At 42.7% G+C, this 22,242-nt stretch overlaps 1 protein-coding gene and 1 long non-coding RNA gene across 6 annotated transcripts in view; one reads left to right on the top strand and one right to left on the bottom strand.

Moving 5' to 3' along the window:
- Positions 1 to 22,242, bottom strand: part of SMARCA2 (SWI/SNF related, matrix associated, actin dependent regulator of chromatin, subfamily a, member 2) — a 174,898-nt gene that overhangs the window by 22,933 nt on the left and 129,723 nt on the right. For 4 of the 5 annotated variants that reach the window (XM_038527166.1, XM_038527167.1, XM_038527168.1 and 1 more), the window contains exons 28-29: positions 15,518 to 15,735; positions 7,520 to 7,573 (exon numbers count right to left, since the gene is read on the bottom strand). In XM_038527166.1, coding sequence (XP_038383094.1) covers positions 7,520 to 7,573; positions 15,518 to 15,735 — 272 coding nt within the window. The remainder of the gene's footprint in view (positions 1 to 7,519; positions 7,574 to 15,517; positions 15,736 to 22,242) is intronic. The other variant, XM_038527170.1, reaches the window with a different exon arrangement.
- On the top strand, positions 7,136 to 21,817 carry LOC119870840. Its single transcript, XR_005354246.1, has 5 exons — positions 7,136 to 7,339; positions 7,913 to 9,617; positions 13,780 to 19,715; positions 20,187 to 20,322; positions 21,289 to 21,817. It is a non-coding gene; the product is annotated as an uncharacterized LOC119870840 (long non-coding RNA).

Genomic DNA, 22,242 nt, shown 5'->3' with positions numbered 1-22,242 from the left:
GGTCTGATGTCTCTACCCTTGTCAGGTTGTGAGGATTCTAGATCCTGTGATGAGACGCGACCAGAATTGACCTGTGCTCATCGAAGGAGACAGCCGAACATTCTCACTTAGAAAATAATACCAAATTTATTTGGTTCAGATGGTTTCAAAAGTTAGTGCTCATATGACTCAATATTCCCATTCCTACTTCCTTTCTCCTGTCTCCCTAAAGACAGAGGACAGGAGCAACTGGAATACTTGGAAGCTACAGGGAAAATACCTCTTGTGGATGTTGGTTCGATCATCATACAGACATCTCAGTCTGGCTTTCAAAGCCCTCCTCAGCTCATTCTCTGCAAACCCTGTCTGTACTGATGACCTGACTCTTCTGGTCAGGACAGCTTCTTTCCTGTGTGCCTGTGAAGACCATGGCCAATGCCTACTTAGTTACTAATTCCCAGTCTCCATACTTCCAACCATACTTCAAGAACCCATCCTCCATAACAAAGGGAAGAAATTCTTACTCTCACACTAACCCTTCGTACTTCACTGCCCAGAACTTAATTATTTTATATACGTGGGTTTTTTTTCTTCTCTCTTTTCCGAAGAGGGTGGGAACATCTGAACATATAGCTAAAAACCTTCCCCATCCCTGTCAGAGGCAGGGCCAGCTCAGGCAGGAATGTCAGGAAGGCATCCAGCTCTACATGACCTATAGGGCCAGCTCAGGCAGGAATGTCAGGAAGGCATCCAGCTTTACATGACCTATAGAATGTAGTGAGTTTGGGGCACCCATGTGGCTCAGTTAGTTAAGGGTCAGGATCCTAGGGTCATGGTATCAATTCCAGAGTCCAGCTCCCTGCTCAGTGGGGAGTCTGCTTCTCCCTCTCCCCTCCACACACACCACACTGTGTATGGACTCTCTAAAAGAAAAAATAAATTAAAAAAAATCTTAAAGAATGCATCGAGGTAGGAGAACCACTTGCTGACAGATCACTACAAGAACTTCTTTCCTAAATTAAAGGTTAAAAAAATAAATTAAAAAGGAAGTGAAACAGCCTGCCAGAGTTTTGAATTCTTGGCATTTCTCTCTCAAACTTAAGCTGAGCAAAGGCTTTTTCAATATACCTTTTTAAATGCCTTTTTTTTTTTTTTTTCAGTGCTGGAAAGTTTTTTTAAGTCCAGGACAATGGACTAATTGTATAATGGTTTGCCGAAGGTGTTCTGTTTCTGTTGAAATGCTTAACTTACCACCCCCCTTCCCAGGTATTTTCCATTATGTCATTTTATACAATTTAAGGCTGAAGTATAAATTGTTGGCTGGAAGTACACTGCTCTCCATGACAGAATCGATACCCGCTCCCCTCCTCTGAAAAAGGAATGCACTGATGGTCCATGACTTCACCTCTATTTCGTATAGTGACCTATCACAGAAGAGCAACCATGACCTGGATAAGGAAGAACCTGGGTGGGAGGAGTATAACCTAAAATATAAAACAACAGTGTGTACCTCATGGAGTTTACAGGTGCTGGGGGGCAAGCTGCCCCGAGGTTCCCCTCCACAGAGGTGAATGGGCACAGGGACACACGGCCATGGTGTCGTGGCGTGTGTGCCACCATGGGAATGGTGGTTTGCAAACCCTGCATGTACGGCCTCTATGCGCACGGATACGCAGACACACAAGTGAGGTGAACTTTGCTGTGCTTCATCTGGGAACCAACTTCTTTCCCATTACTTCAATAAACCAAATGACGCTACTTTCACATCTGTACTCCTGGGACTCTAAATAGTGACAGCATACGTGATGAACATTATATAAACATCAGCTTTACTTCTGATTGCATGTTAGGTAGGACAAATCTGGAAGAGGGCAGAAGCCTGAAATGCAAGCTAAGGAACCTACTCCTCTAAAATGCCAGCTGTTGTGCCTTCCCTGCAAACCTAAACCAAGAAGATAAGGTATTGGGTGAGAGGTTTTTTGGTTTTTGTTTCATGATTTTCTTTTTATCTGCCCAGGCTAATCCGTTGACAATCATGAATAATAGATACTTCTGAAAAAAGAGAATTTATCTAACATGGAAATAACCACATTAACTAAACAAAACCTATCCTGCCTCCATTAAAAAAAAAAAAAAAAAAGTCATGATTTAGAATACCCACTTGGAAGGATTTTACAAAAGAAAAAGTTATTATAATCCTAAAGGAATCAAACACAGGAACCCTTTTGGGAAGAAAACTTTAAAAAAAAAAAATGCCCTCAATATTGGAGGGTAGTAGGTCAAAGTATGCTGTTGCTTTTCAGTGTCAGATTCCTATAGGGTTAAATACAAACCACTTAAAAATGCACCTGAAACACAATAGGCACCCACTTCCCAGAGAGCCCCCAAAGACCCGAGCCAGGCACAAAACAGGTGTGACAAGCACATGTGCTGTGTTCACTATTGCGATCTCTCACCTGAGTCTTACTGAGTATTGATTGATAATTCCTAACAAGCTTGGAAACCTAAAGGATACAGGAGGTTATGGCAAAACAGAATGCGATGCGGGTAGATTTGCTTTTCACAGTGAAGTGGTAGCTGTTAAAAGTCACCCAGGGTTGAGTTAGGACTATAGATAACAGGACGTGCCCAAGTTATCAACAAAAATACGATTACATTGGGTTAATGTAAGGTAAATGCCCAGATGTTAGCAGTTGATTAAGGGCTCACTCAGCTCAGTAAGAAAAAGCAGCAAGGCTTTATCAAGAGTCTTAAGTACAGTTTACCCTGCTGCATGGTTCTATTTTTGGTGATCTATTCTAGGCTAATAACACACATATGTAACATAAGTTTGTCCATATTACAGACACATACATGAACGATGTTCATCACAGCATTATTTAAAATAACTAATTTAAACCATCCAGAATATTTATTGGGAAAAGGGCAAAGGAATGCTAGAGTCTGAAATTCTGAATCTGAAGAGTATACCTTAAAGAAGGGAAAAATCCTTGTTGTGACCTTCAATAAAAATAAACAAAAACACAAACACAGAGCATCAAATTGTAAATGCAGTACAACCGCAAGTAGGTTTTTAAAAAGTCATAAACTACGGACCACAAGGAGATATGCCAGAGCATAAATAAATATTCACAACAACATACTAGGATTCAACAGAATGAGAATTTACACTCTAATGTAATTTGGAACCATATCATTATCCATAAATAAAGTAGGTCTCAAACACTTTTACTGGGCTACCTTCTTTAAAAACATGCTGTAAGTCAAAAATCTAATCTAATTTTTTCCGGGGAAATGATATCTAAGGGGTATATGATCAACTTTTATTTATATCACCATAAATAGCACATTTCACCAACTGGCATCTTTTAATTCTACCATAATAAGGCCAAATAAATAGTAGAAAAGAATAATTCCATAAAATCTTTAATGTATCACAACCATCAAAATCTAATATACTATTAAGTTCCTATTTCTTTCTTCAGGTTTCTCTCCTTGAACTTATTACTTTGAATCAAAGGTGCTCACCAGGACATGGGATTCCAAGAATATTACTTACTTGCTTAGACAATCATTTTGAGGAAACTTTGAGATCTATCATCTATCACGTGACTCTTTTAGAAATAAAGAGCCAGGATGTCTGGTTGTTTCTCCCCTTTTTCTCACTTGACGTTTCCCAGGAGCAGGTAAAAGTATAGAGTCTTTACTGCCCACCTGTTCACTTGTGACCTTGGTCAACTATTTCACCAGTTTATGTCATGTCTTCCTGTAGACCTGGACAGGACTCGAAGAATGCTGTCCTTTCAAAAGGCAAGGATCCACCTTCCCTTCCCCTGGGTATTTTATCCTTTGATCCAACCCTGTGTCCTCTACTTTGTAATAGTAAAAACTCTTCCAAGGTTTCAGCTGAAAGGTGACCAAACTCAAAAGCACAAAACGTTCACAGGGAAACAAAATCAAACGCTTCCCCATCTGAGCCACAGGTCCCAAGCGTCACTGTGTTAAAAGGGTGGGTTTAAGGGGGCACCAGAGCACTGCCTTGTCTTAAATTGCTGTTTCAGCAAACTCCTAAGGAAGACATAGGACATGTGATTCTAAGGAAAGAGGCAGATTTTTTTTCCCCCACAAATATGAAAGAACATATATGTCCAATAACTGCCATCTTATGGAGCAATCCATTTTTTATTAAAATGCTTGTAGAGTGGCTTTAAAGACAGTTTTATCAGCCTGTAAGAAAATCTGGTTTGTTATTCCAGCTGGGACTCCTCCTCCTCCTCCTCCCTCAGAGAGAGGTCATTTATGCTGGTATTGGTCTGCAGCTCTGAGAGGCAGAGACCCTGGATTTCCGGGCCAGACTGACCCTGGAAGCCTCCGGAGGCCTTCTGCGCCTTGGAAAGAGAACAGGCTAAGTTTATTTGCAGGCTGCCCACTTGCTTTATGTGGGTATAATTGGCCGAGCATCATAAATAAGTGTCAAGTCGCCAGGAGTCAAAATAGCCTATTTGATTGAACAGATGAAAAGTATCAGTATTTGTTATGAGGGAAAAATAAAGTACCGAAACCCACATTTCCCTGAGCAAACTCTCCCTGGATGAAATGCAACTCCTCAGCATTTCCCAAAGTGTGCTCCATGGAACACATGCTTCATGGATTTTTAACTGTTTTCCCTGGAAAAAGGGGTCTGTTCGTCCAAGGAGTTTTGGGGATACACCAGGTGGAACGAGGTTCAACAGGTTATTTTTGGTCAGATTTCTCAGCGTCTCTCACTGCAGAAGCTATAGGGCTGGAGTTTGAGGACTCCAGTCTGGGGAGCACCATCCCAGACAACGCATGAAGTTATGACCTCACCAGGCTGTAGCTACATAAGATAAACTGTCAGCCCTGAGGCTAAGCGCCAAATATCCAATATAGGAAGAAAGGCTCCTTCACCTGGAAGGAAGATTTTCTACAAGTGTGTCTACATGGTCACACTACTATTTCACAACAGTTTCTCTCTAGTCTAATTAGGGCTACTATACACAAAAGTGCTTGAGACCGAGATCCATAGCAGATCATAGCCTCTCTCCCCTATTAGAGAAAGACACCATGTCTGGTGACAACACTGCTAAAAATAAATTTCATCTAAAAGAGCTTCTTGGCTAGTCCTGAAGGGATAGTCAATACTAGCAACATAATCACAACATCAAGGGCAGTTTATAGCCATAGAGAGAAATCGGACTTCCAGGGAGGGAGTAGGCTGGGCGGGGTAGCTGTGCACACGTGCACGTGGCACCCACACATGCCACCTGTCCTTTCACCCGAGTTCCTGTGAGTGGCACCACATTCACTTACCAGGGACCTAAGGGTGATCTGTAGATCCTCCTCTCTCACATCGGGTCTGCTCTGGAGTCTCATCAGTCACACCTCTGAGAAGTCACATCCGTCCTCATACCCACTGCCTTGTCCCATGCTTTCCCCCCATTCCTTGCACTGCAGGGACCCGTCCTTCTCGGATTCACATGGTCTCTAGAGGGTCCTGCTTTTCCTTATCACCATGGCTGCCCGCCACACGACACCAAGTGCTTCTGCCTCGTCCACCACCCCTGCGGTCTACATGGGAATCCTCACCCTGCCCACAAGAAGACTTGAGTGAGGCCTTTACTTCTCCTGCACCGTGCCCCCCGTACACCACACTGTACTCATAACTGGGTACGTGTTCTTCCTTTATAGCTCTTTCCCACTATGCTTTCAGGCATTCCGTTTTATTCATTTCTCTACCCCCCTTTCTCAATACTCGCACAGACTGATACAGAAAATGCTCAGTGCTTCTCAACACATGAAAAGAACTTTCAAATTCTGTTCATCCTAATGCAAGTTCTGAACAACACACATCATAAACTCCGGCACATGGGCGTGGAAAAAAGCAGCATACCTGACAGTAAGGGACGAGAAAGACTCCAGAGCCCGGAGGGAGGAAACGTCAAGGCCCTTGCTATGGCTCTCGAAATTGTAGTTTAAATGTGCCTTCCGTAAAAATGTATCTATCTAGGTGTCAACTACACACAGCCGTATCATCCCCGCCAAAAAGCCCAGGCATGACATCGGAGGCTTCCAATTCCCTTTTAAGTTGTGATCACTCCATTTTTCATGGTCACAAGACCGTTTTGATGGAAGAGGGGTAAAATGAGCTTATGTCTGTCCTTGTTGGCTGGGTTGGCCATTGAGCCACATCATGCCATTTGGACCATAAAGCCTCCTCCTTTCCCTGTTGGGGTGGCGGAAGCTGTTATCCAAGCTGCTTCCTTATTTTAAAGTGGCCCCACTAATAAAGTCCAGTTATTTGTTGATTCAATCCCAAATGCAAATCCAGACTGAGTTCCGTGATGGCAAAAGTGGAACCCAATTCTTGATGTCCCACAGTACACCCTACATTTATTAGGGTGTCTGGGTTCCAGGACCCAACGCTGTTTCCTGAACACCAACAAGAATCGTCAAACAAATCCACCATGCCCTCCAACAGTCCCACGCCCACACAGACATGGGGCAGGCGCAGGTCTCCCCCACCTTTAACCATCCTATTGACACAACTGGGGATGGGTATTCCTTCTGGAACGCAGAAGAGCAGCAGCTTCAAGGCTTCTTCCTCCTGGCCCTAGGCTGGCTCACCCTACACTAGTGTGGGGAGAAAATGCTGTCAAGGATGTTACTGGGTCAACCCAAAAGAGTGGAATATGGACAGTCAAGGATCATACCCTTTTTAAGTTCAGGCTGACTGAAAGCAAACAAAAAAAAAAAAAATAAAGAATAAAAACAAAAACCTTCCATGTAGTTCTAGTGGCTCCTAACCCCGGGAAATCGTGCGCATCCTCCTGGGCCGCTCGACCAACATCGCCTCATCCTCACAAAGCCCCTAGGGGAGCATTTCCGTTTCGCACCCGCAGCGGAAGCAGCACCCGGAGGGCCAACCAACGGGCTGAGGCCGATGGGGAGGCCACGTGGCAGGGGCGGGGCCCCGGAAGCCACGCCCAGGGCGCAAACCCTCCGCAGGCCCGCCGCCATGACGGCAGAAACGGGCGCGGGCGCATGCGCACACGGCTCCTCGCGCCCTCCTGGACAGCCACGCGCCACGGGCGCGGCTCAGGAAGCGTCTACCCCGAGGCGGCCGGAAGTTAGGAGGCGGCGGAAGTCAGCCCGAAGCTGCGCTGGGAGCGGGGGTTGGGACGGCGGGGCGGGGAGAAGCCACAGAAGCCCCCTCCCGCGGGCGAGGCAGCGAGGCAGGCCTGCCGGGGGCTCCGGACGCCGCCTGTGTGAGAAGGGCGTTTACAGACCGGGCACCGGCCAAAGCGCCGCACGGCACAGACACGCTGGAAAGCCCTGACAGGTGTTTTCGAGTAGCCGTGCGCCCCCGTCTCCCAGCCCAAGGCGGCAGGGGGTGCGGGTGCGGGTGGGGGGTCGGGAGGCACGTGGAGAAGTGTGCTCCCGGCTCCTTCGGAGTCGGTCTGTCCGCTGTGCCAAGGGACACCTGTATTCAGAGACAAGGGGATGCAAGACAGATCCTGACCTGTTTCCTTCTATTTCCAACTGAGAATTACCGGGCACCTTCTCCACGTTACACCTGCGGTAGAGTAGAAAGAACACCGGAGTCAGAAGACCTGGGTTCGAGCCCCAGCCCAGCTCTTCCTTCTATGTTGGGTGACCTTGGGGTGGGGCGTTGTGGGGGGAGTCATTTCCCTTTTCCAGGCCTCGGACCGCTCACCTGCCTGCCCCGCCTCCTCATGGGACTTGGGGGCAGACCACACGAGGTCATGTGTGGAACCACACTCTGAAAAAACGCAGTTCTACAGAAAAGGGGGGAGGACCCCACCCCCCAAATGATTTCCTAACGTCTCTGAGACTTCTCCTTGTCTGAAACATGTAAATGCCTGTTAATCCAGTTCCCTTTCTCTGCGCACAGGTTCCATCCACGACTCCAGAAGCAATGGCAAGTCAGGCAGCATCTGCTGCGGAGAGGCTGGCTCCTCCTCCTACTCACCTCAGGTAGCTGGAGTGCACGTTGCGACAGCCGCCAGCCTAAGGAGGGCCCTCCAGATGACACCACCCGGTAGCTGGCACTGCGTCCCAGACCTCTGCGCTTTTCGAGTAAATTGCTTCCACTGGAAAGGACAACCACCACCTGACACCTCTGGCCCTTCCACAGGCCTCTAGGGAAGCACCTTCCACTGAGCCATTCTGAACCTGCTATACTGGTGTCCCTTGGTGTGGTGGCAAATAAAACAGGAGAAATCGCAGGAGAAACCTCCCTCCCATCCAGACCTTAACTCTAGGGGAGGACAACGCCCTCTGGCATACACAGCCTACGCAGGTGTGACAGGTGTGGCCGCTTACAAAATACCTTCTGGAAGCCACTGCTGGCTCTTAGAAGGGCTTGGGGGCACAGCAGAGGGGGAAAAGCATAAACCCAGGAGCCAAAAGGTGGAAAAAAAGAGACTGAGCTGGAATGTCTGAAATAAAAGGAGGAACAGGCAGGGACATGACAGAAAAGGAAATTGGGAAGGTCATCAAGGCCAGACCATGGATGACTGACTACCTTTCCAACTGTGCTAAGAAGTTCGATTATCATCCACTAGATGATGGGAAGCCATGCAAGTTACCAGTGAGGCAGGCTCAGATACACACCCCAGACAAGCAGGATGAAGAGCAGCCTGGAGGTGGGGGGCACAGGCAGCACATGGCTGCCCCAGGCAAGGCCTGCCATGAGGATGGCCTACTTGGAGAAGTGTGTGAGGCCTCAGAAGCTGGGGTGTCCAGGACAGATGCTCATGCATGTGTTGAGGGAACTTGGTATCAGAGTGAGTATCAGGAATAAGGCACAGGACTGGGAATGCTTTTTCTGCTGCGCCTTTGGGACACTAGGTTGATGATAATGTTAGCCATGGGGCTACAGAGGCCAAAAACAGATCACATTGTCTCAGAACATGTAGTCATGAAGAAAGAGAAACTTGGCAACAGAAAATATTATCTTACACATTTTATAGAACAGGATGTAAATAATACAGAGAAGACGGGCAAGGTTCTGTGAGCTGAAATTAATGAAGAGGGGTGGGGGATGCAAGCCTCAGAACAAAAGAGATCCCAGCAAATAATATCAAATGATCACCATAAGGAGTGCATGGGGACAGACCTACACAGGTCAGTGATCTGATCACTTTGAGCAAAGAAAAAAGGTACAAAATACCAAAACAAAAACCAGAAAAAGAATACAGTAACATGGATTTGGCTTTAAAAATCTGTTACTACAAATCTATTTTGGAGAGGTATGAACAGTCCACTGTAGATCGAAACCTCTGGATGGTGATCCATGAGGGAAAGCCTCCACTCGGTAAACAATACACTTCAGGTCAAGCACTTGAGAGAAAACCTTGGAACAAGGCAACATTTTTAACAGGAGCCCATCCCTTCTGGAGAATGGGTTGATGAGATGTGGACCTTCAAAAACAGCAGCTTGGCCTTCCTGAAACCGAGGGAAATGCTACAAGTGATTTTGGTGTGTACAGGAGGTAAACAAGTACACTTAGTCCTAAGGTTTGAAGTCTATGGAGTCCTTCCTTGGAAGGGTTCTAAAAGGTAAAGGAAAGAAATGTTGCCTCTCCTTTCCCAAGGTAAATGTCTTTACAGCGATAGTTCTGTTTTCTAAAAGTGACTCTAAACACAGGGAAATGTCATTGTACCTTCGTATCATGGGCTCAAATGACCTCTTCCCTCCCCAAATTCCCCTGGTCAGCCACCTGTTTGAAGGAAGACCCCATCTGGTAGGAAGACTATCTCTTCCAATGCCCATACAGTGAATGAGTGGGATAAGCACTTTGAGGTGTTTTTGTTGTTGTTGTTGTTTTTTGAACCCTCTGTCCCTGTTCTGCAGTATAGGGCTGAAAATAAGGGAGGAAGGCCATAAATATTTCCAAGATGAATGAATGATTTCTTACAATGTGAGGAGCTAAAATTCTGAACAAGCCAAGACTTTCCACCATTCTTAGACATATTGACAGGCTTCTTAAAATTTGGGGCAAGAAGATAACAGTCTTTGTTCAGGGAGGACAGCAGATCTTCAAGAGTGTCAGGGAGGAAGGAGCCCAGCCCAGGGGTCACCAGCCCTACCCCACCCCCCCAACCCCATTGGGGGCCAGGGTTTCATCCACCTGGTTTCAGACCAGCCAGACAGGTATCTTCTGCCTCCCCCACTGCTTCCCTGTGTCCATCCTCAGCGCTCAACCTGAAATCCCAACTGTTTGCAGAGAGCAGGGCCAGTCCTCCTGGAATGTTCCTGCTACAGTCCTCAAGCAGTTATCAGGGAGCAAGGAGATGACATGACCTCATCTGTTTCCAGATTCTTTAGGGATGAGAACAATGCTCAGATTTGAAAAGTAAGGCACAATAAATGAACAAAAGCTACCAATGGGAGAGTCAACAGAGCATATGAAGGCACTTCAAATGAATCCAAGTTTCAGTTGCAAACTAATTAAATCCTGAAGGAGTGTGTGGATTGCTTCTAATAATGTTTAAGAAATCACAAAGAATAGAAATGGAGTCAGAAGATGAGAAGAGTGCCAGGGTCCTCATGTCAAAATGAAAAAGGAAACTCAAGGCTGCTATGCTTGATGTAGACCCTCAGTAAAAAATTTAGAAGAAATTATTCAGATGCCACAGGGCTATTTAGAGAAGATAAATAACATCATTTAAGTACCAGCAGGGGGTCTCCTAGAAAAAACCATGGCAGGCTAACCTCATTTCATTCTTTCAGCAGGGTTTCCAGGTGGATAGATTGGAAAGGCCACAAATGTGGTGTCTCTTGGTTTCAGCCTTTTTTGATAGCCTTGACAAAGTATAGATGAATGTGCGTGACATGATGGCACGGTCATGTGAGTTCGCAGATGGCTAATCGACTTTAGGATTACTAGTTACTTTTCTTGTCAACCTGAAGTGATTTTCAGGGGGCACATAATTGAGACCTGTCCTTTGCCCTTTAGAAGGTTCTCAGCAACAGCTTATAACAAATCTTCTGATGACCAAAAGACTTAGACAAGGAAACATGATTTTTTTTTAAACCCTAAAAATTAAGTTGTAAAAGTAGACTATAAGGATTGGACATGAATCAGATAAATGGAACTGCACAGGGAAAAGAATGAAGTCAGTAAATACAGGTTAAAAAAAAAGAAAAATCCTCAGTTGAATGCTAACCTTGGCAGCATTCAAGTGACAAAAGAACTTTCTGCATGTTTTGAGGGAGCTTTTCAACAAGTCCCATGTTCCATAAAGGTTAAGTCTGTGTCAGAGCTGCTGGAAAATGTTAATACACTCCTGAGTTACGGTAACAGAATTTTGGTGTACAGATCAAGGAAGCTGGCCACCCTGCAGTTAGCCATCAGAATACCTTCAGAGCTCTGGGCGTCATATTTAAAATGGGACACTAAGAAGGTAGGATGTGCCTAAGGAACAGGACTAGGTGGTACAAATCTAGATATCACTCAGAGAGCAAAGGGAGGTGTTTCAGCCTCAAGGAGTGTGTCCTTAGGTGGACACGTTCACAAAGGACATTTCTTGGAATGAGGACAGATTTACTCTCGGAAGGTCCAAGTAGAATCGCTAGAAATCAGAAGGCTGAATCCATTTTAATAAAGGAAAGGACTAAAAAATAAAAATAAAAAAAAATAAAGGAAAGGACTGTGTTTAGAGGTGTGCTTCAGTGTCATGAACGGCATGCCCCCTAACATAGTGAACTAACTCTTGGGAGCACCCTCACAGAGGTTGGATAGCGATCTGTCAAAGGTGATGAGGGTGAAGCATCTGGGTTGTGGGAAGTTGAACCGGAGACAGCTACAACCCTGAAACAATCTAGAATCTTTCCCTTATCCAAGTAACTCAAAGCCATGTCTCTAGATTTGGGACAGTTCTCTCTCTGAGACCCTATCCCTCAACACCTTATTCTTGATCTCATCCCTGGAGCAATTTTTAAAGAGTTACAGATGCAGATTAGGATTAATCCTTTTTAAAGAAATTGAGTCTTAGGTTAAATATGACATAATCTTAGAACAGGATTTTTAAAAGCCTTGTATAGAGGCAGAAAACAATGCATGATATAGTTGAGTCAAAACAAAACCTTCTAACAAACCCTTGACTTGAAAGAAAATGGTAGAAACAAGAGAGTAGCTGACCAGTACTACCTTTAGACAGCAATCTATACAGAGGATCTTACATTTGTGAATCACACAAAATTATTGGCTCTTTGGGGTCACATCTGAAAAAGTATCCTTCTTTAAAAAAAAAAAAAAAAAAAAAAAAAGGCCTGGCACTGAAAACAAAGGCAATAAATAGATGCTTAAATTATCCTAGTTCTTTATAAAAAAGAAAGATACATCTGTCCCAGAATCATGCAAGAACTTTGAAAAAACTGTCTCATGAGAGCTAATTAATTCTTATATATCAGTTAAATATAGATGGCAGTTCTTATTTAATACACTGCTAATCTGTATGACTGTCAGAGCCCTAACATTTGGCTGAGGTGATAGGAGGGAGATTAGTACAGGTGGTATTTCTTGCACAGGTAGGTTGAATTGCTATATTAGTAGCTGACTTTAATGGTACAGAAATCTCAACACATGGAAGGGTAGGTGAATTTCCCAGCAGTATTTTCTAAAACCAACAAAAATATAACAATGTATCCAATTAAGGCCCTACTAATTTGAGTGCCTCCTACTTGAGCACCAAGTTTGGTAAGAGAAATAAAACACAGAAATATTCAGAATAAGTGCTTTTTCTAGATTACTAACACACACAAAAAAAAATCCATGAAACACACAGCAGTAACTGAGTACATACACCCCAGAATGTACCCAAATGTGGAAGCTCACAGAATGAGCCTTAGGAGGGTACTTTTCAAGAAAGGGTTAAATAAGTAATTAAAACCAGAGAAAGGGGAGGAAAAAAGTACTTAATGTCTGCATGCTAAAATATTTAAATATTCTTCCCCTACAATACAACCAAAGACATGCTCAGTAATCAGTCCCACTGAAACTATTTTCTATTTTCAGGGGAAAAAATAGGACGGAAATCCTATTAGGAAGGATGCTTCTTTTAAAGCACTCAGAGCTCCATTTACCCACCTGATGAGCTAAAAGTAGTCTGAAAGGCTGATTATTAATAATGAGATGACTCCATGAGCTTGGTCTATATTAACTCACCAAATTCACCTAACACCTCTAGAGGCAGTTATGGTTATCATCCCATTTTGTGGATGAGGAAAACAGGCTCACAGAGATTGAGGAAGTTGCCCAAGTGCCCCATAGGTAGTAAACCCTGGAGTTAGACTCAACCAAGGGTAGCTAAACCCAGACTACAGCTTGTGCTGTCACCTACAGAGCTGTGCTCAGCTGAGGGGTAAGGGATGGAACCTCAAATTTTGTGGTGGTTTCGAGGAAAGTGGTCAGCCCCTAGCTTTGTGTTTTAGGAAGTCATAAACCCAAAAAGCTGTGGAGCCTGCAGGTAATATAAAGGAGTCAGGCAGGCCAGGTGTGAAAAGCATGATGACAGATGGCAGCAAGCACTCCACACTGGAAGGATGAGAGCAGGTGATGGGGAGTGGGACACCCCAGATCAGGAGAGCCCATGGAGAAGGGGGAGCCACTTCTTCAGTCCCACCAAATGTGACCTTAGGGAAACTTGGGTAGAATGTAGCATGATTTTTGGGTTTTGCAAACATAACGGAAAACACTTGAGGTTTATAAGAAATTCTCTCCAGTTTTATCTGTTTGCTTTTTTCCTACCCAGGCCCTACACAACATGAACCATGAAACAAATCAATCTGTTGGCAGTATGTGGACCAGCAGCTGGTGACCTCTTTTATGCCATTAAAGGAGGAGCTAGCCATCACCTGGAATAGAAGGTCTAGGTTCTAAACCTCTTCTTGGCTCTTCTCAGCGTTTCTATGGCCCTTCTCACTCAACAGTTTATGAATAAGGCATACTTGGTCAAAGTAACAGATGTTGTGCTCCCGTGAGACAAAGGCAAAAGAGTTGGTGGTATATGCAAGAGTGATTCTTTCTACTTTTTTTCCTTACACAAGAGGCTGATAAAATAAGGCATCATCACTGTTCAAGCTGGTTTCCTAGAAACTGTTCCTGCCTGTGGCACATCTATTGGTAGGGCTGGGGACGAAGAGAAACTTGACAGTGTTACTAACTCTTAGTATACAAACAAGTCTGCATGTTCGCTTTGGTCAAAGAAACGACCTGTGGCCAAATTTTCTTTCCTGGACGGCTGTCATACCCATGTCAATGAGCAGCTTACCCAAACCCAATATAATAGGGCTGCTCTTTATTGCCACTTCTGAAATATGCAAGGGGATACACTTGAAAGAAAAAAAGAACAACAAAAAAAGAGTAAGCAGAGAACCTAAAAAATCTGGGACACAAAGAGGGGCATGAAATTCTGACTCTTTCACACACACCTCCTCCTACCACTTTTCACCATTTCTGGAGACTTCTTACAGAAAATATAACTTAGACCTAACAAAAAAACCTCTAGGTGGAAGTTTCTTCCTTTTTATACTACTTCATCTTTATTACGAGGTTTTCTTCCTGGTAATACACATGCACTAAAGTCACAATGAGAAACTAAAATCACAACTTAGTTATTCATGTTAAATACTCCCAGGTGTACAGAGCAACACTAGTTAATGTAAAAAAAAAAAAAAAAAAGGTAACCAAAAACTGATCAATGCCACTCTGCCATCAAGAGAAATACAATGTTTAATTCTTTTGTTTCCTAATTCTTCAATTGGAAGGAGAGGTGATCTTCCTATGAAAACTGCATCACATGATTATCAAGCAGAAACCAAAACAACTACCCAAAATGTAGCCTAACTAGTTTATCTACTGTATTGGGCTGACAGACACAGGTCTGGGGATAATAGTGTCCAGCACAGATTTCTTAACGATCACACTGAAAAGTTCCATGAAAACGAGTTACATCTGCTGAAATGCCATGCTAAGTAGTATCATTATGAAGAAGGAGATGGTTCAAACAAGCACTCAGATATTCAAGTGTGTTGGAAGGAAAGAAGGAATGGTATTTTTGACGAAGCATCTGTTTGGTTTTCAACAGAGTCTTGACATGAAATATTTACCTTAAGTATGCTAGGATTCTTCTCTCCCTAACAACTCAGCCCAAAAGTAGAATTTCACGCTACCATTCCAAATCCTTCCCCATAAAGGATGGTATTTTAGAGATCCTTAAGAATCCTCCTCCAGCTTAGACTTTAATTTTGTAATCTAAACTATTTCCAAATATCTCAAATAATAGCTGGTAAAATAGCATCCCAAATAGCAAGAGCAGCCATTGTGAACATGGTACAAAGTTTCTGACACCTTTGGGGCAAAAGCTGTGAAACATGAAAGTAGAAAGAACCTTAACGTCCCAGTACACACCTTCCTAAATCTTGCTCTGTGGTGAATTATCAATCGTACTCTTGGGGAAGATGATCAAGGTTTAAGAGTGAAACACTCACCTGTCCTTGTAGTTTATCACAGTATCGATGATGGCGTTCATCTGCTTCGTCAGTTTGGGGGGATTTGGGGATAGTTTCTCAGCTGGAGGGCGGCCTCTCCTCTTCTTGGCTTTTTCCACATCTTCTTTTGCCGGATCTTTATCCACATTTCTTCGTCTTTTTCGCTTCTTGAGCCGTACTTCCTCTTCCATTTCTTCCAAATTGCCGTCTTCAATGGCCTGGTGTAGCAGGGAACGAAGGAAGAAAATTCAAGACAAGAGAATCACCAAGAAAATTTTAAAAAGCCAACCTGAGTAGTAAGAATAAAATTAAACTAACAAAAATCAAATAATAAAAAAAAATAGAAGTTAACAGTAACCAGTCAAGTAAGAAGAAAGAGCAAAGACCGCCATATTGAATCAATGCATCTTAAAACCAAGTCTAATCCGTGAACAAAATATGTTGAAAGCCGGAAACACTAATCGTGAGAAGAAATGACGAGTACAAAAAGAGCTATACATTTAAGTGTCTGAAAGATAACTGAATCCAAATGAAATTTTAGCTCAATGTAAGAAAAAGACCTTAATTGTCTCATTACTGTAAAGGGGGGGGGGGGGGGGGAGAACAGTAAAACAAAACAAAACAAGGGATGGGTGAAGAAAAAATCCCTCTAAGAAAACATCCTTACAATCATATAAGCTCTGACCCTTTTTTGAGGTTTTACATCAATTTACTCATAATTCACAACATAAATCAGAATTCCATCCAGATTTTTGTTCTAACGTAGCAATTAGTAAACAAGGAAACAGGAAGTACAAAGCCACATTCCTTGGTAAACGCACTTAAATCATCTGATAAAGAACACACACACTCACAAACAACAAACACTTTTTTCCAATTACCTGCAAACGCTTGCTTTAAACCAGAGCCAGCAGCACTAATGCAGAGAGATAATAAAATAGCTATAAAAACAACCAGGTATAAAAGAAACCTGTTCGTAAATGGCTAAAAGATCCATGTGACAGACCCAGAAGTTTAAACTTTTCTTCCCCCCACCCTGATAAATCTCAAAACTTAAGAAAAATAAAAGAAAAACTGCAATAAAAAAATAGATAAAAGAAAATTTGACCATGAAAAAGAAAATTAAAAAAAAAAAACCTTTAAATTACATTTCAAGATTGCTTTCTCACACAGAATAACTGATGTTGTTATTTGTTCCTCCTGCCTCTCAATATTGCTTCCAGTATGCAAATGCTAATCAATCCTTTCTCGTAGCTGAAAGAGCCCTAATCATAAAGCAATTACCTTCATTTCTCCACAGCACCAAACATGGCTAATATTTATGATCATGTGAGTATAACAATCAATATAAAGAGTGATTACAGCTCAGACATAATTTCTTTCACTTGTGTACAATGCCTCCTGAAAAAGAAAGGTTTTATGAAGAAAACCTGGTGCAGAACACAAAACAACCTGGCATGTTAAAAATGCTAGTGGGATTAAAAGAATGTTTTCTATGCATCCTCCAATGTGCAAACCCATAGAAGCAACATGCACAGAGACAGAATCCTAAGGGACAGTCTGAGGCTAGGCCTTAATAATCAAAAGACAATTTCCATCACGATCCTACAGTGTTCAGATAACCACTATGAAGGAGGCGAGATCTGATGAGTTATGAGGAAAAAAGAAAAAAGAAAAGGAAAAAAAAAAGCTCCACATTATTTCATTAATATTCATTTGCCTAAAAGCAGGACACCCACTATACAGCTAAACACACTGCAGCTAAGCGAAGATTAAGAAAAGGAAATTGTCCCGCAAATCTTGGAGACTGAACATGCTAATAATAAATACAGCATGCAAGGCTGTCAACAGTTAATGGTACTGCTCTCCTCAAGCACCCAGTTGCACACAGAAATACGGAGAACACCGGCTTTTGATGTGTTACACACCTACACATGCCTGGGATGTAGTTCTACTGAATCTTCAAGACGGCAACGAAAAAGGATATTTACCTTACCACTATCAGCAGGCCGGCTATCGGAAATCACAGTTAGTGGGGATAAAATTAACAAGCCAGCAAAGCAGCGAGCTGCTAGTCTCTTCATCAGCTGATCAGGAAAAAAAAGAGAGCTGGGGAAAGGCTATGTTTTCATATACAAGTAATTTTATTTTACTGAAAATTTAATACTGAAAGGATTGTGGATACTCAAATCTGCTGTTTCATTCTACCTACTACAAGGCCCGAAGCCTTCCTCCTTCAGCCTGTTTTAATATTGACAACTACTTATCATATTTTTCCCCCTTATTATTCCAGGCAGCAGAATTAGAGATTTTTAGCTCAGATGGTTTCTGATTCTTACTCTCATTTTAACAATTAAGCCAATAAAAAAAAAACAAATTAATATTCAAATTTATTTTAAAAAATTAAAAACAATTTATGCTTTTTTTCTTTGGTATTTTAAACCTCATTTTAGTGCTTAAAAAATAGACTGCATGTTTTTGGAGCAATCTAAGAGGATTTTTTTTTAATAAAATAATTTTTTTTCATTAAATACATGTCAGTAAAAGCAATGTGCATGTTCTCAATTTCAAACATTTTAATACAATGTCATTCTTTCTCCTTAAAGAAAATCCCGAACAACTGTGACACTTCCCTTTCACTTTCCTGCTGTAAAATTTTTCATTGTTTTTCTTTTCAGTGGGATACATGAAGAGGGGGAAGTTGTGAAAAGGATAGCTCTAAGCTCACCCCCCTCCCCTTAATTTTGAAAAAAAACAAAACAAAAACGGAACAAAGCACAAGCTCGTGATATTTGGATTTATCAATCTCTGAATCTGGGAGTAGCTAAGAAGCGAAAACAAATTGCAAAAAGAACTAGTGGAAACAATGTTTATGACAATTGCTAATACGTGCAGATTCATATTAAATTTAGGTTCTGGAAATCACAAGGAAACACACAAAGTACTGACCATTATTCCCCTTAAATTAAGGTTTTATGCAGGAATGCAGTCAGCTACAAAACATCTTCCCTCCTCCCCAAAGACCCCAAACACATCCATATGCAGTACTTTATGTTCAGGGATTTCTAAGGGTCTTTTTCTAATGGAAATCAATTCACTAAATATTTCCCAGTGCTTTTCGCACTTAAAGAAGTAGAGTAAGCTTACTCCTGCATGGAAGTAAAAATTATTCATGGAAATTTAAAACTGTTCTTTTATTTAAAAAATTATTTATTAAACTGGCTCAACTGACTCAACTCAGTGCTAGGTGGGGGGGGCCACCAAAAAAAAAAAAAAAAAAAAAACTTGCTACACAATGCTAAAGTACTACCCCGAAAAGAATGCCCTTCCAAACCTTTTACCAGCACAATAATGAAATAAATCACAGAAGCAAACCCCCAGTTTCCGACTGGTGACGTGTTGCGCAAGAGTGCGAGCCCTAATTCAACATACAGACGGCTCCCATGCTGAACTGCCTCTAGATTTAATGAAGTGAATAGGAAGGAAGTCGGGGGAAAAAAAGTGTACAAATAAGAAATTAACACTTTCCTTCCCTATCCAAACGGTGAGATACAACTACAGGGAAGTTTGGTGAGGCACTTCTTTCCTTAAAGGCACACGGCACCCATTTGGCTCCGGATGTCACTAAAAAAACCCTTCTGGTGATAAAAATCCCCAGCCAAGTTAAAATAGTTAAGCATATTCCAGCCTGCGTTTTTCCTGAATGAAGCTGGGAATTACTCCTTCCTCCACTGGATGGCAACCTTTTCTTCCCCCCCTTCTTTCGCTTTCTTTCTTTCGTTTCTTTCTTTCTTTCTTTCTTTTTTTTTTTTTTTTTTTTAAAGAATACATTTTCACAACACAGGATGTACAAAAATGAGATCCAGCCTGGCTCCTTCTTCAATTCGCTCCTAAGAAAGCAGCACCAGGTTCTGATAACAAAACGCAGGAGCCGGCCGTGCAGGGAAAGCGGCTTTAGAGCAAACACTTTTGCAGCTTGCAAAAGCACATGGCAGACCCGACCCGGGAATCAGCCACACGTGGGTCTGGTCGTGCCCCTCTCTGTCATCCTGACACACGCGGTGTCTTTTAGGGAAAGACGGACAGTGCAGGGAGTCGGTATCATCCTTGTTTTTAACCCTCGCTGTAACGGGGCGCTGGTGTACCTGACTTCACGGTACCACACGGCACAGCGGACTGGATCCATGGCTGTGAATAGGTAAACAGGGACAAGCGAACAAAAGCCACACGTAACTCCGGGGCATTGTTTTCACTGTGGTTGCCTTTTCCACTCAGGATCTCCAAGCCCACCGCGCAGAGTGGCACAGCCCCAACGCCGGAACAGACCATCTTAAGAAAAATCAAAAGGAGCAATTCTAAAGACATCTAGACAATGCATGGGGAATTTCTTGGATAGGGAAGGGGGGAGATTCAGTATTCTAATACCTAACTGTGATGTTTAAATATCATGTTTCTGCCCACTGACAGGGTCTCTTGCTCTCTCTGGGGGTCTTTCTCCCTTTGTAACTTGCATTAGATTCCAGAAGAGGACCCCAAATGCTGCTGGGGTGGGGGTAGGGCTACAGACTGAGGGCTAAGCATTAAAGCATGTGGGTTAGGACAATTACATGTCAATACTACTGCCTCCTGAAGCCCACTCACACACTGCTAAACTTGATTCTAATATTAGGAGAGGCTAAACCTCCCTCAAGCCCTGCTGAGACCCCCAGATGCCAGTAAGACATGCAGCGATTCCCAACATAACCAGACTACCAGCAGTAGCAGTGACAAAAAAGTGGATTTTTAAAGAAACTTTAGGATTTCAGGTATGGGAAATTTTCTTACTATAGTGATTTTTTTTTTTTTAATGACAGCAACAATCAAATATGGAGTTCTTAAAATGCCACCTCATTTTAGTCACTTGGTTTAATAAAGACTAGCACTTCTGCATACAGAATTTCAGACTCGGGGCTTTGGACAATTTAAAAATTTTTATCAATACCATCCCCGAAAGCAACCTGTTAGAGAAATAAGCATAAAACCCAGTTCCCAAGGTAGAATCAGCCAGACACCAAAGGACAAATACTGTATGATTTCACTTACATGAGAAAGAAGAACAGAGGTTGCCAGGCATGGAGTGGAGGGGAGAGTGGGGAGTTATTGTTCAGGAAGTGTAGAATTTCGGGTTGGGATAATGAACAAGTTATGCACTGTATAGTAGTGATGGCTGCACAGACATCTGCTAAAATGTACACTTAGAACAGTTAAGATAGTTTTTTGCATTATGTGCTTTTTAACCACAATTGAAAAAAAAAATGTCATGGGGCTGGGGTGGGGCGCGGGGTGGGGGGGAATCAAACTGTATATACTTAAAAAACAAACAGACCCAATGGCAGGTTCCTACGTGTTCCTACCACCTCAACACACAGCACAGGATACCACTGAAATCTTGCTAGCTTTCCTTCTGACCTCAGACCTTATAGCATTTCGACAGGTAGCACGTTCTGTCTTGCCCCTTGCCAGGGACGGGAAGCCTTTTCCAAAAATCCTTATCCATTCAAATGTTGTTAAAGGAAATACCCAGGATATAAGAAAATACCTGTAAACAGTGGTCCATCTATTCACAAACTTTACATTTTTTAACAAATGCCTAAGATATTCAAGGAAAGAAAGGAGTTGATCTAAAAGTTTTTTTTTAGCAGCATAGTTTTTCTTTTTTCTTTTTCATTGTGGTGTAATTAACTGATGACCTGTTAATTTAGTGGACTCTGGTTTCTTTACTCATTTGATAGGCACCTGGGTGGTGGCCACTGAAATGGGCAGTGCTGGCTTTTAAGGTAAGTGACTGCAGCTGCTCTTTACCAAATTCTCAGTACAGCGAGTTTCTCAGTTTCTTGTTCAACGACTTCAGATTACTTTTGCAAAAATGAACCAAGGTGTTCTCTTTCCCGCTAATGGCATCAGCAAGCTCCCTGAGGAAATGTAGGGGAAGTAAGGGGGAAAGGTAAGCTTCCACAATCCAGATGAGGCAAAGCAAACCCTATTTCAGGTATAAGCAATTTTGGGGTGGAAAGAGGGGGGAAAAAAGTATAGGAAGTATTAAAATTATTTAAGCCACAGGATCAACTAAGCCTATAGGGTACCTTTTGGGGAATATGAAGCCCCAGTACTCTGTTCAGAGCATGACTTTTAGATTTAGTAGAGGGTGACCCCAGAAACATTCGGTCCTGTAGACCCTACCACATTACCAACATGATGCACCAACACCTTTGTTCTCAGAAGCTAGGCAAGCACGATGCTCCAGCTGAATTTGTGAGCCAGCAGGAGGCATAGAGAAATGACGGGAAATTAAAAGAAATACAATTCTGCCTTTTTTTTTTTTTTTAATCCGGAGACCATTTATCAGTTACTATAACTCATAACCCACTTATCCCCCACGCGAGCCTTCTCAGGGAGGCCTAGGTCACTTCGTAGTTCAGGTTCTCAGTATATTAAAATAAAAACTGAAATGCCAAGAGAAGGTAACAGATTGTGGTAAAATTTCAATGCTTACAGAGACTAACATGATGTTTTTGAGACAGACAAGTAATGTGTACAGTGACTGAGTATAACTTCATTTGGAGGCCCTTGAGCCAAAGAAATGGTTCTCTTCTGGGCTTGCCGGTGACAGGCCATCCACGAGCAACGGAGCCCTCTTCAGGGCTTCCACACTGCCACAAGACAAATTCTCTGAGCTATAGCCCCTC

This window comes from Canis lupus, chromosome 1 (genome assembly GCF_011100685.1).
Source record: "Canis lupus familiaris isolate Mischka breed German Shepherd chromosome 1, alternate assembly UU_Cfam_GSD_1.0, whole genome shotgun sequence".
Lineage (NCBI taxonomy): Eukaryota > Metazoa > Chordata > Mammalia > Carnivora > Canidae > Canis > Canis lupus.
This window is presented reverse-complemented; position numbering and strand designations above follow the sequence as displayed.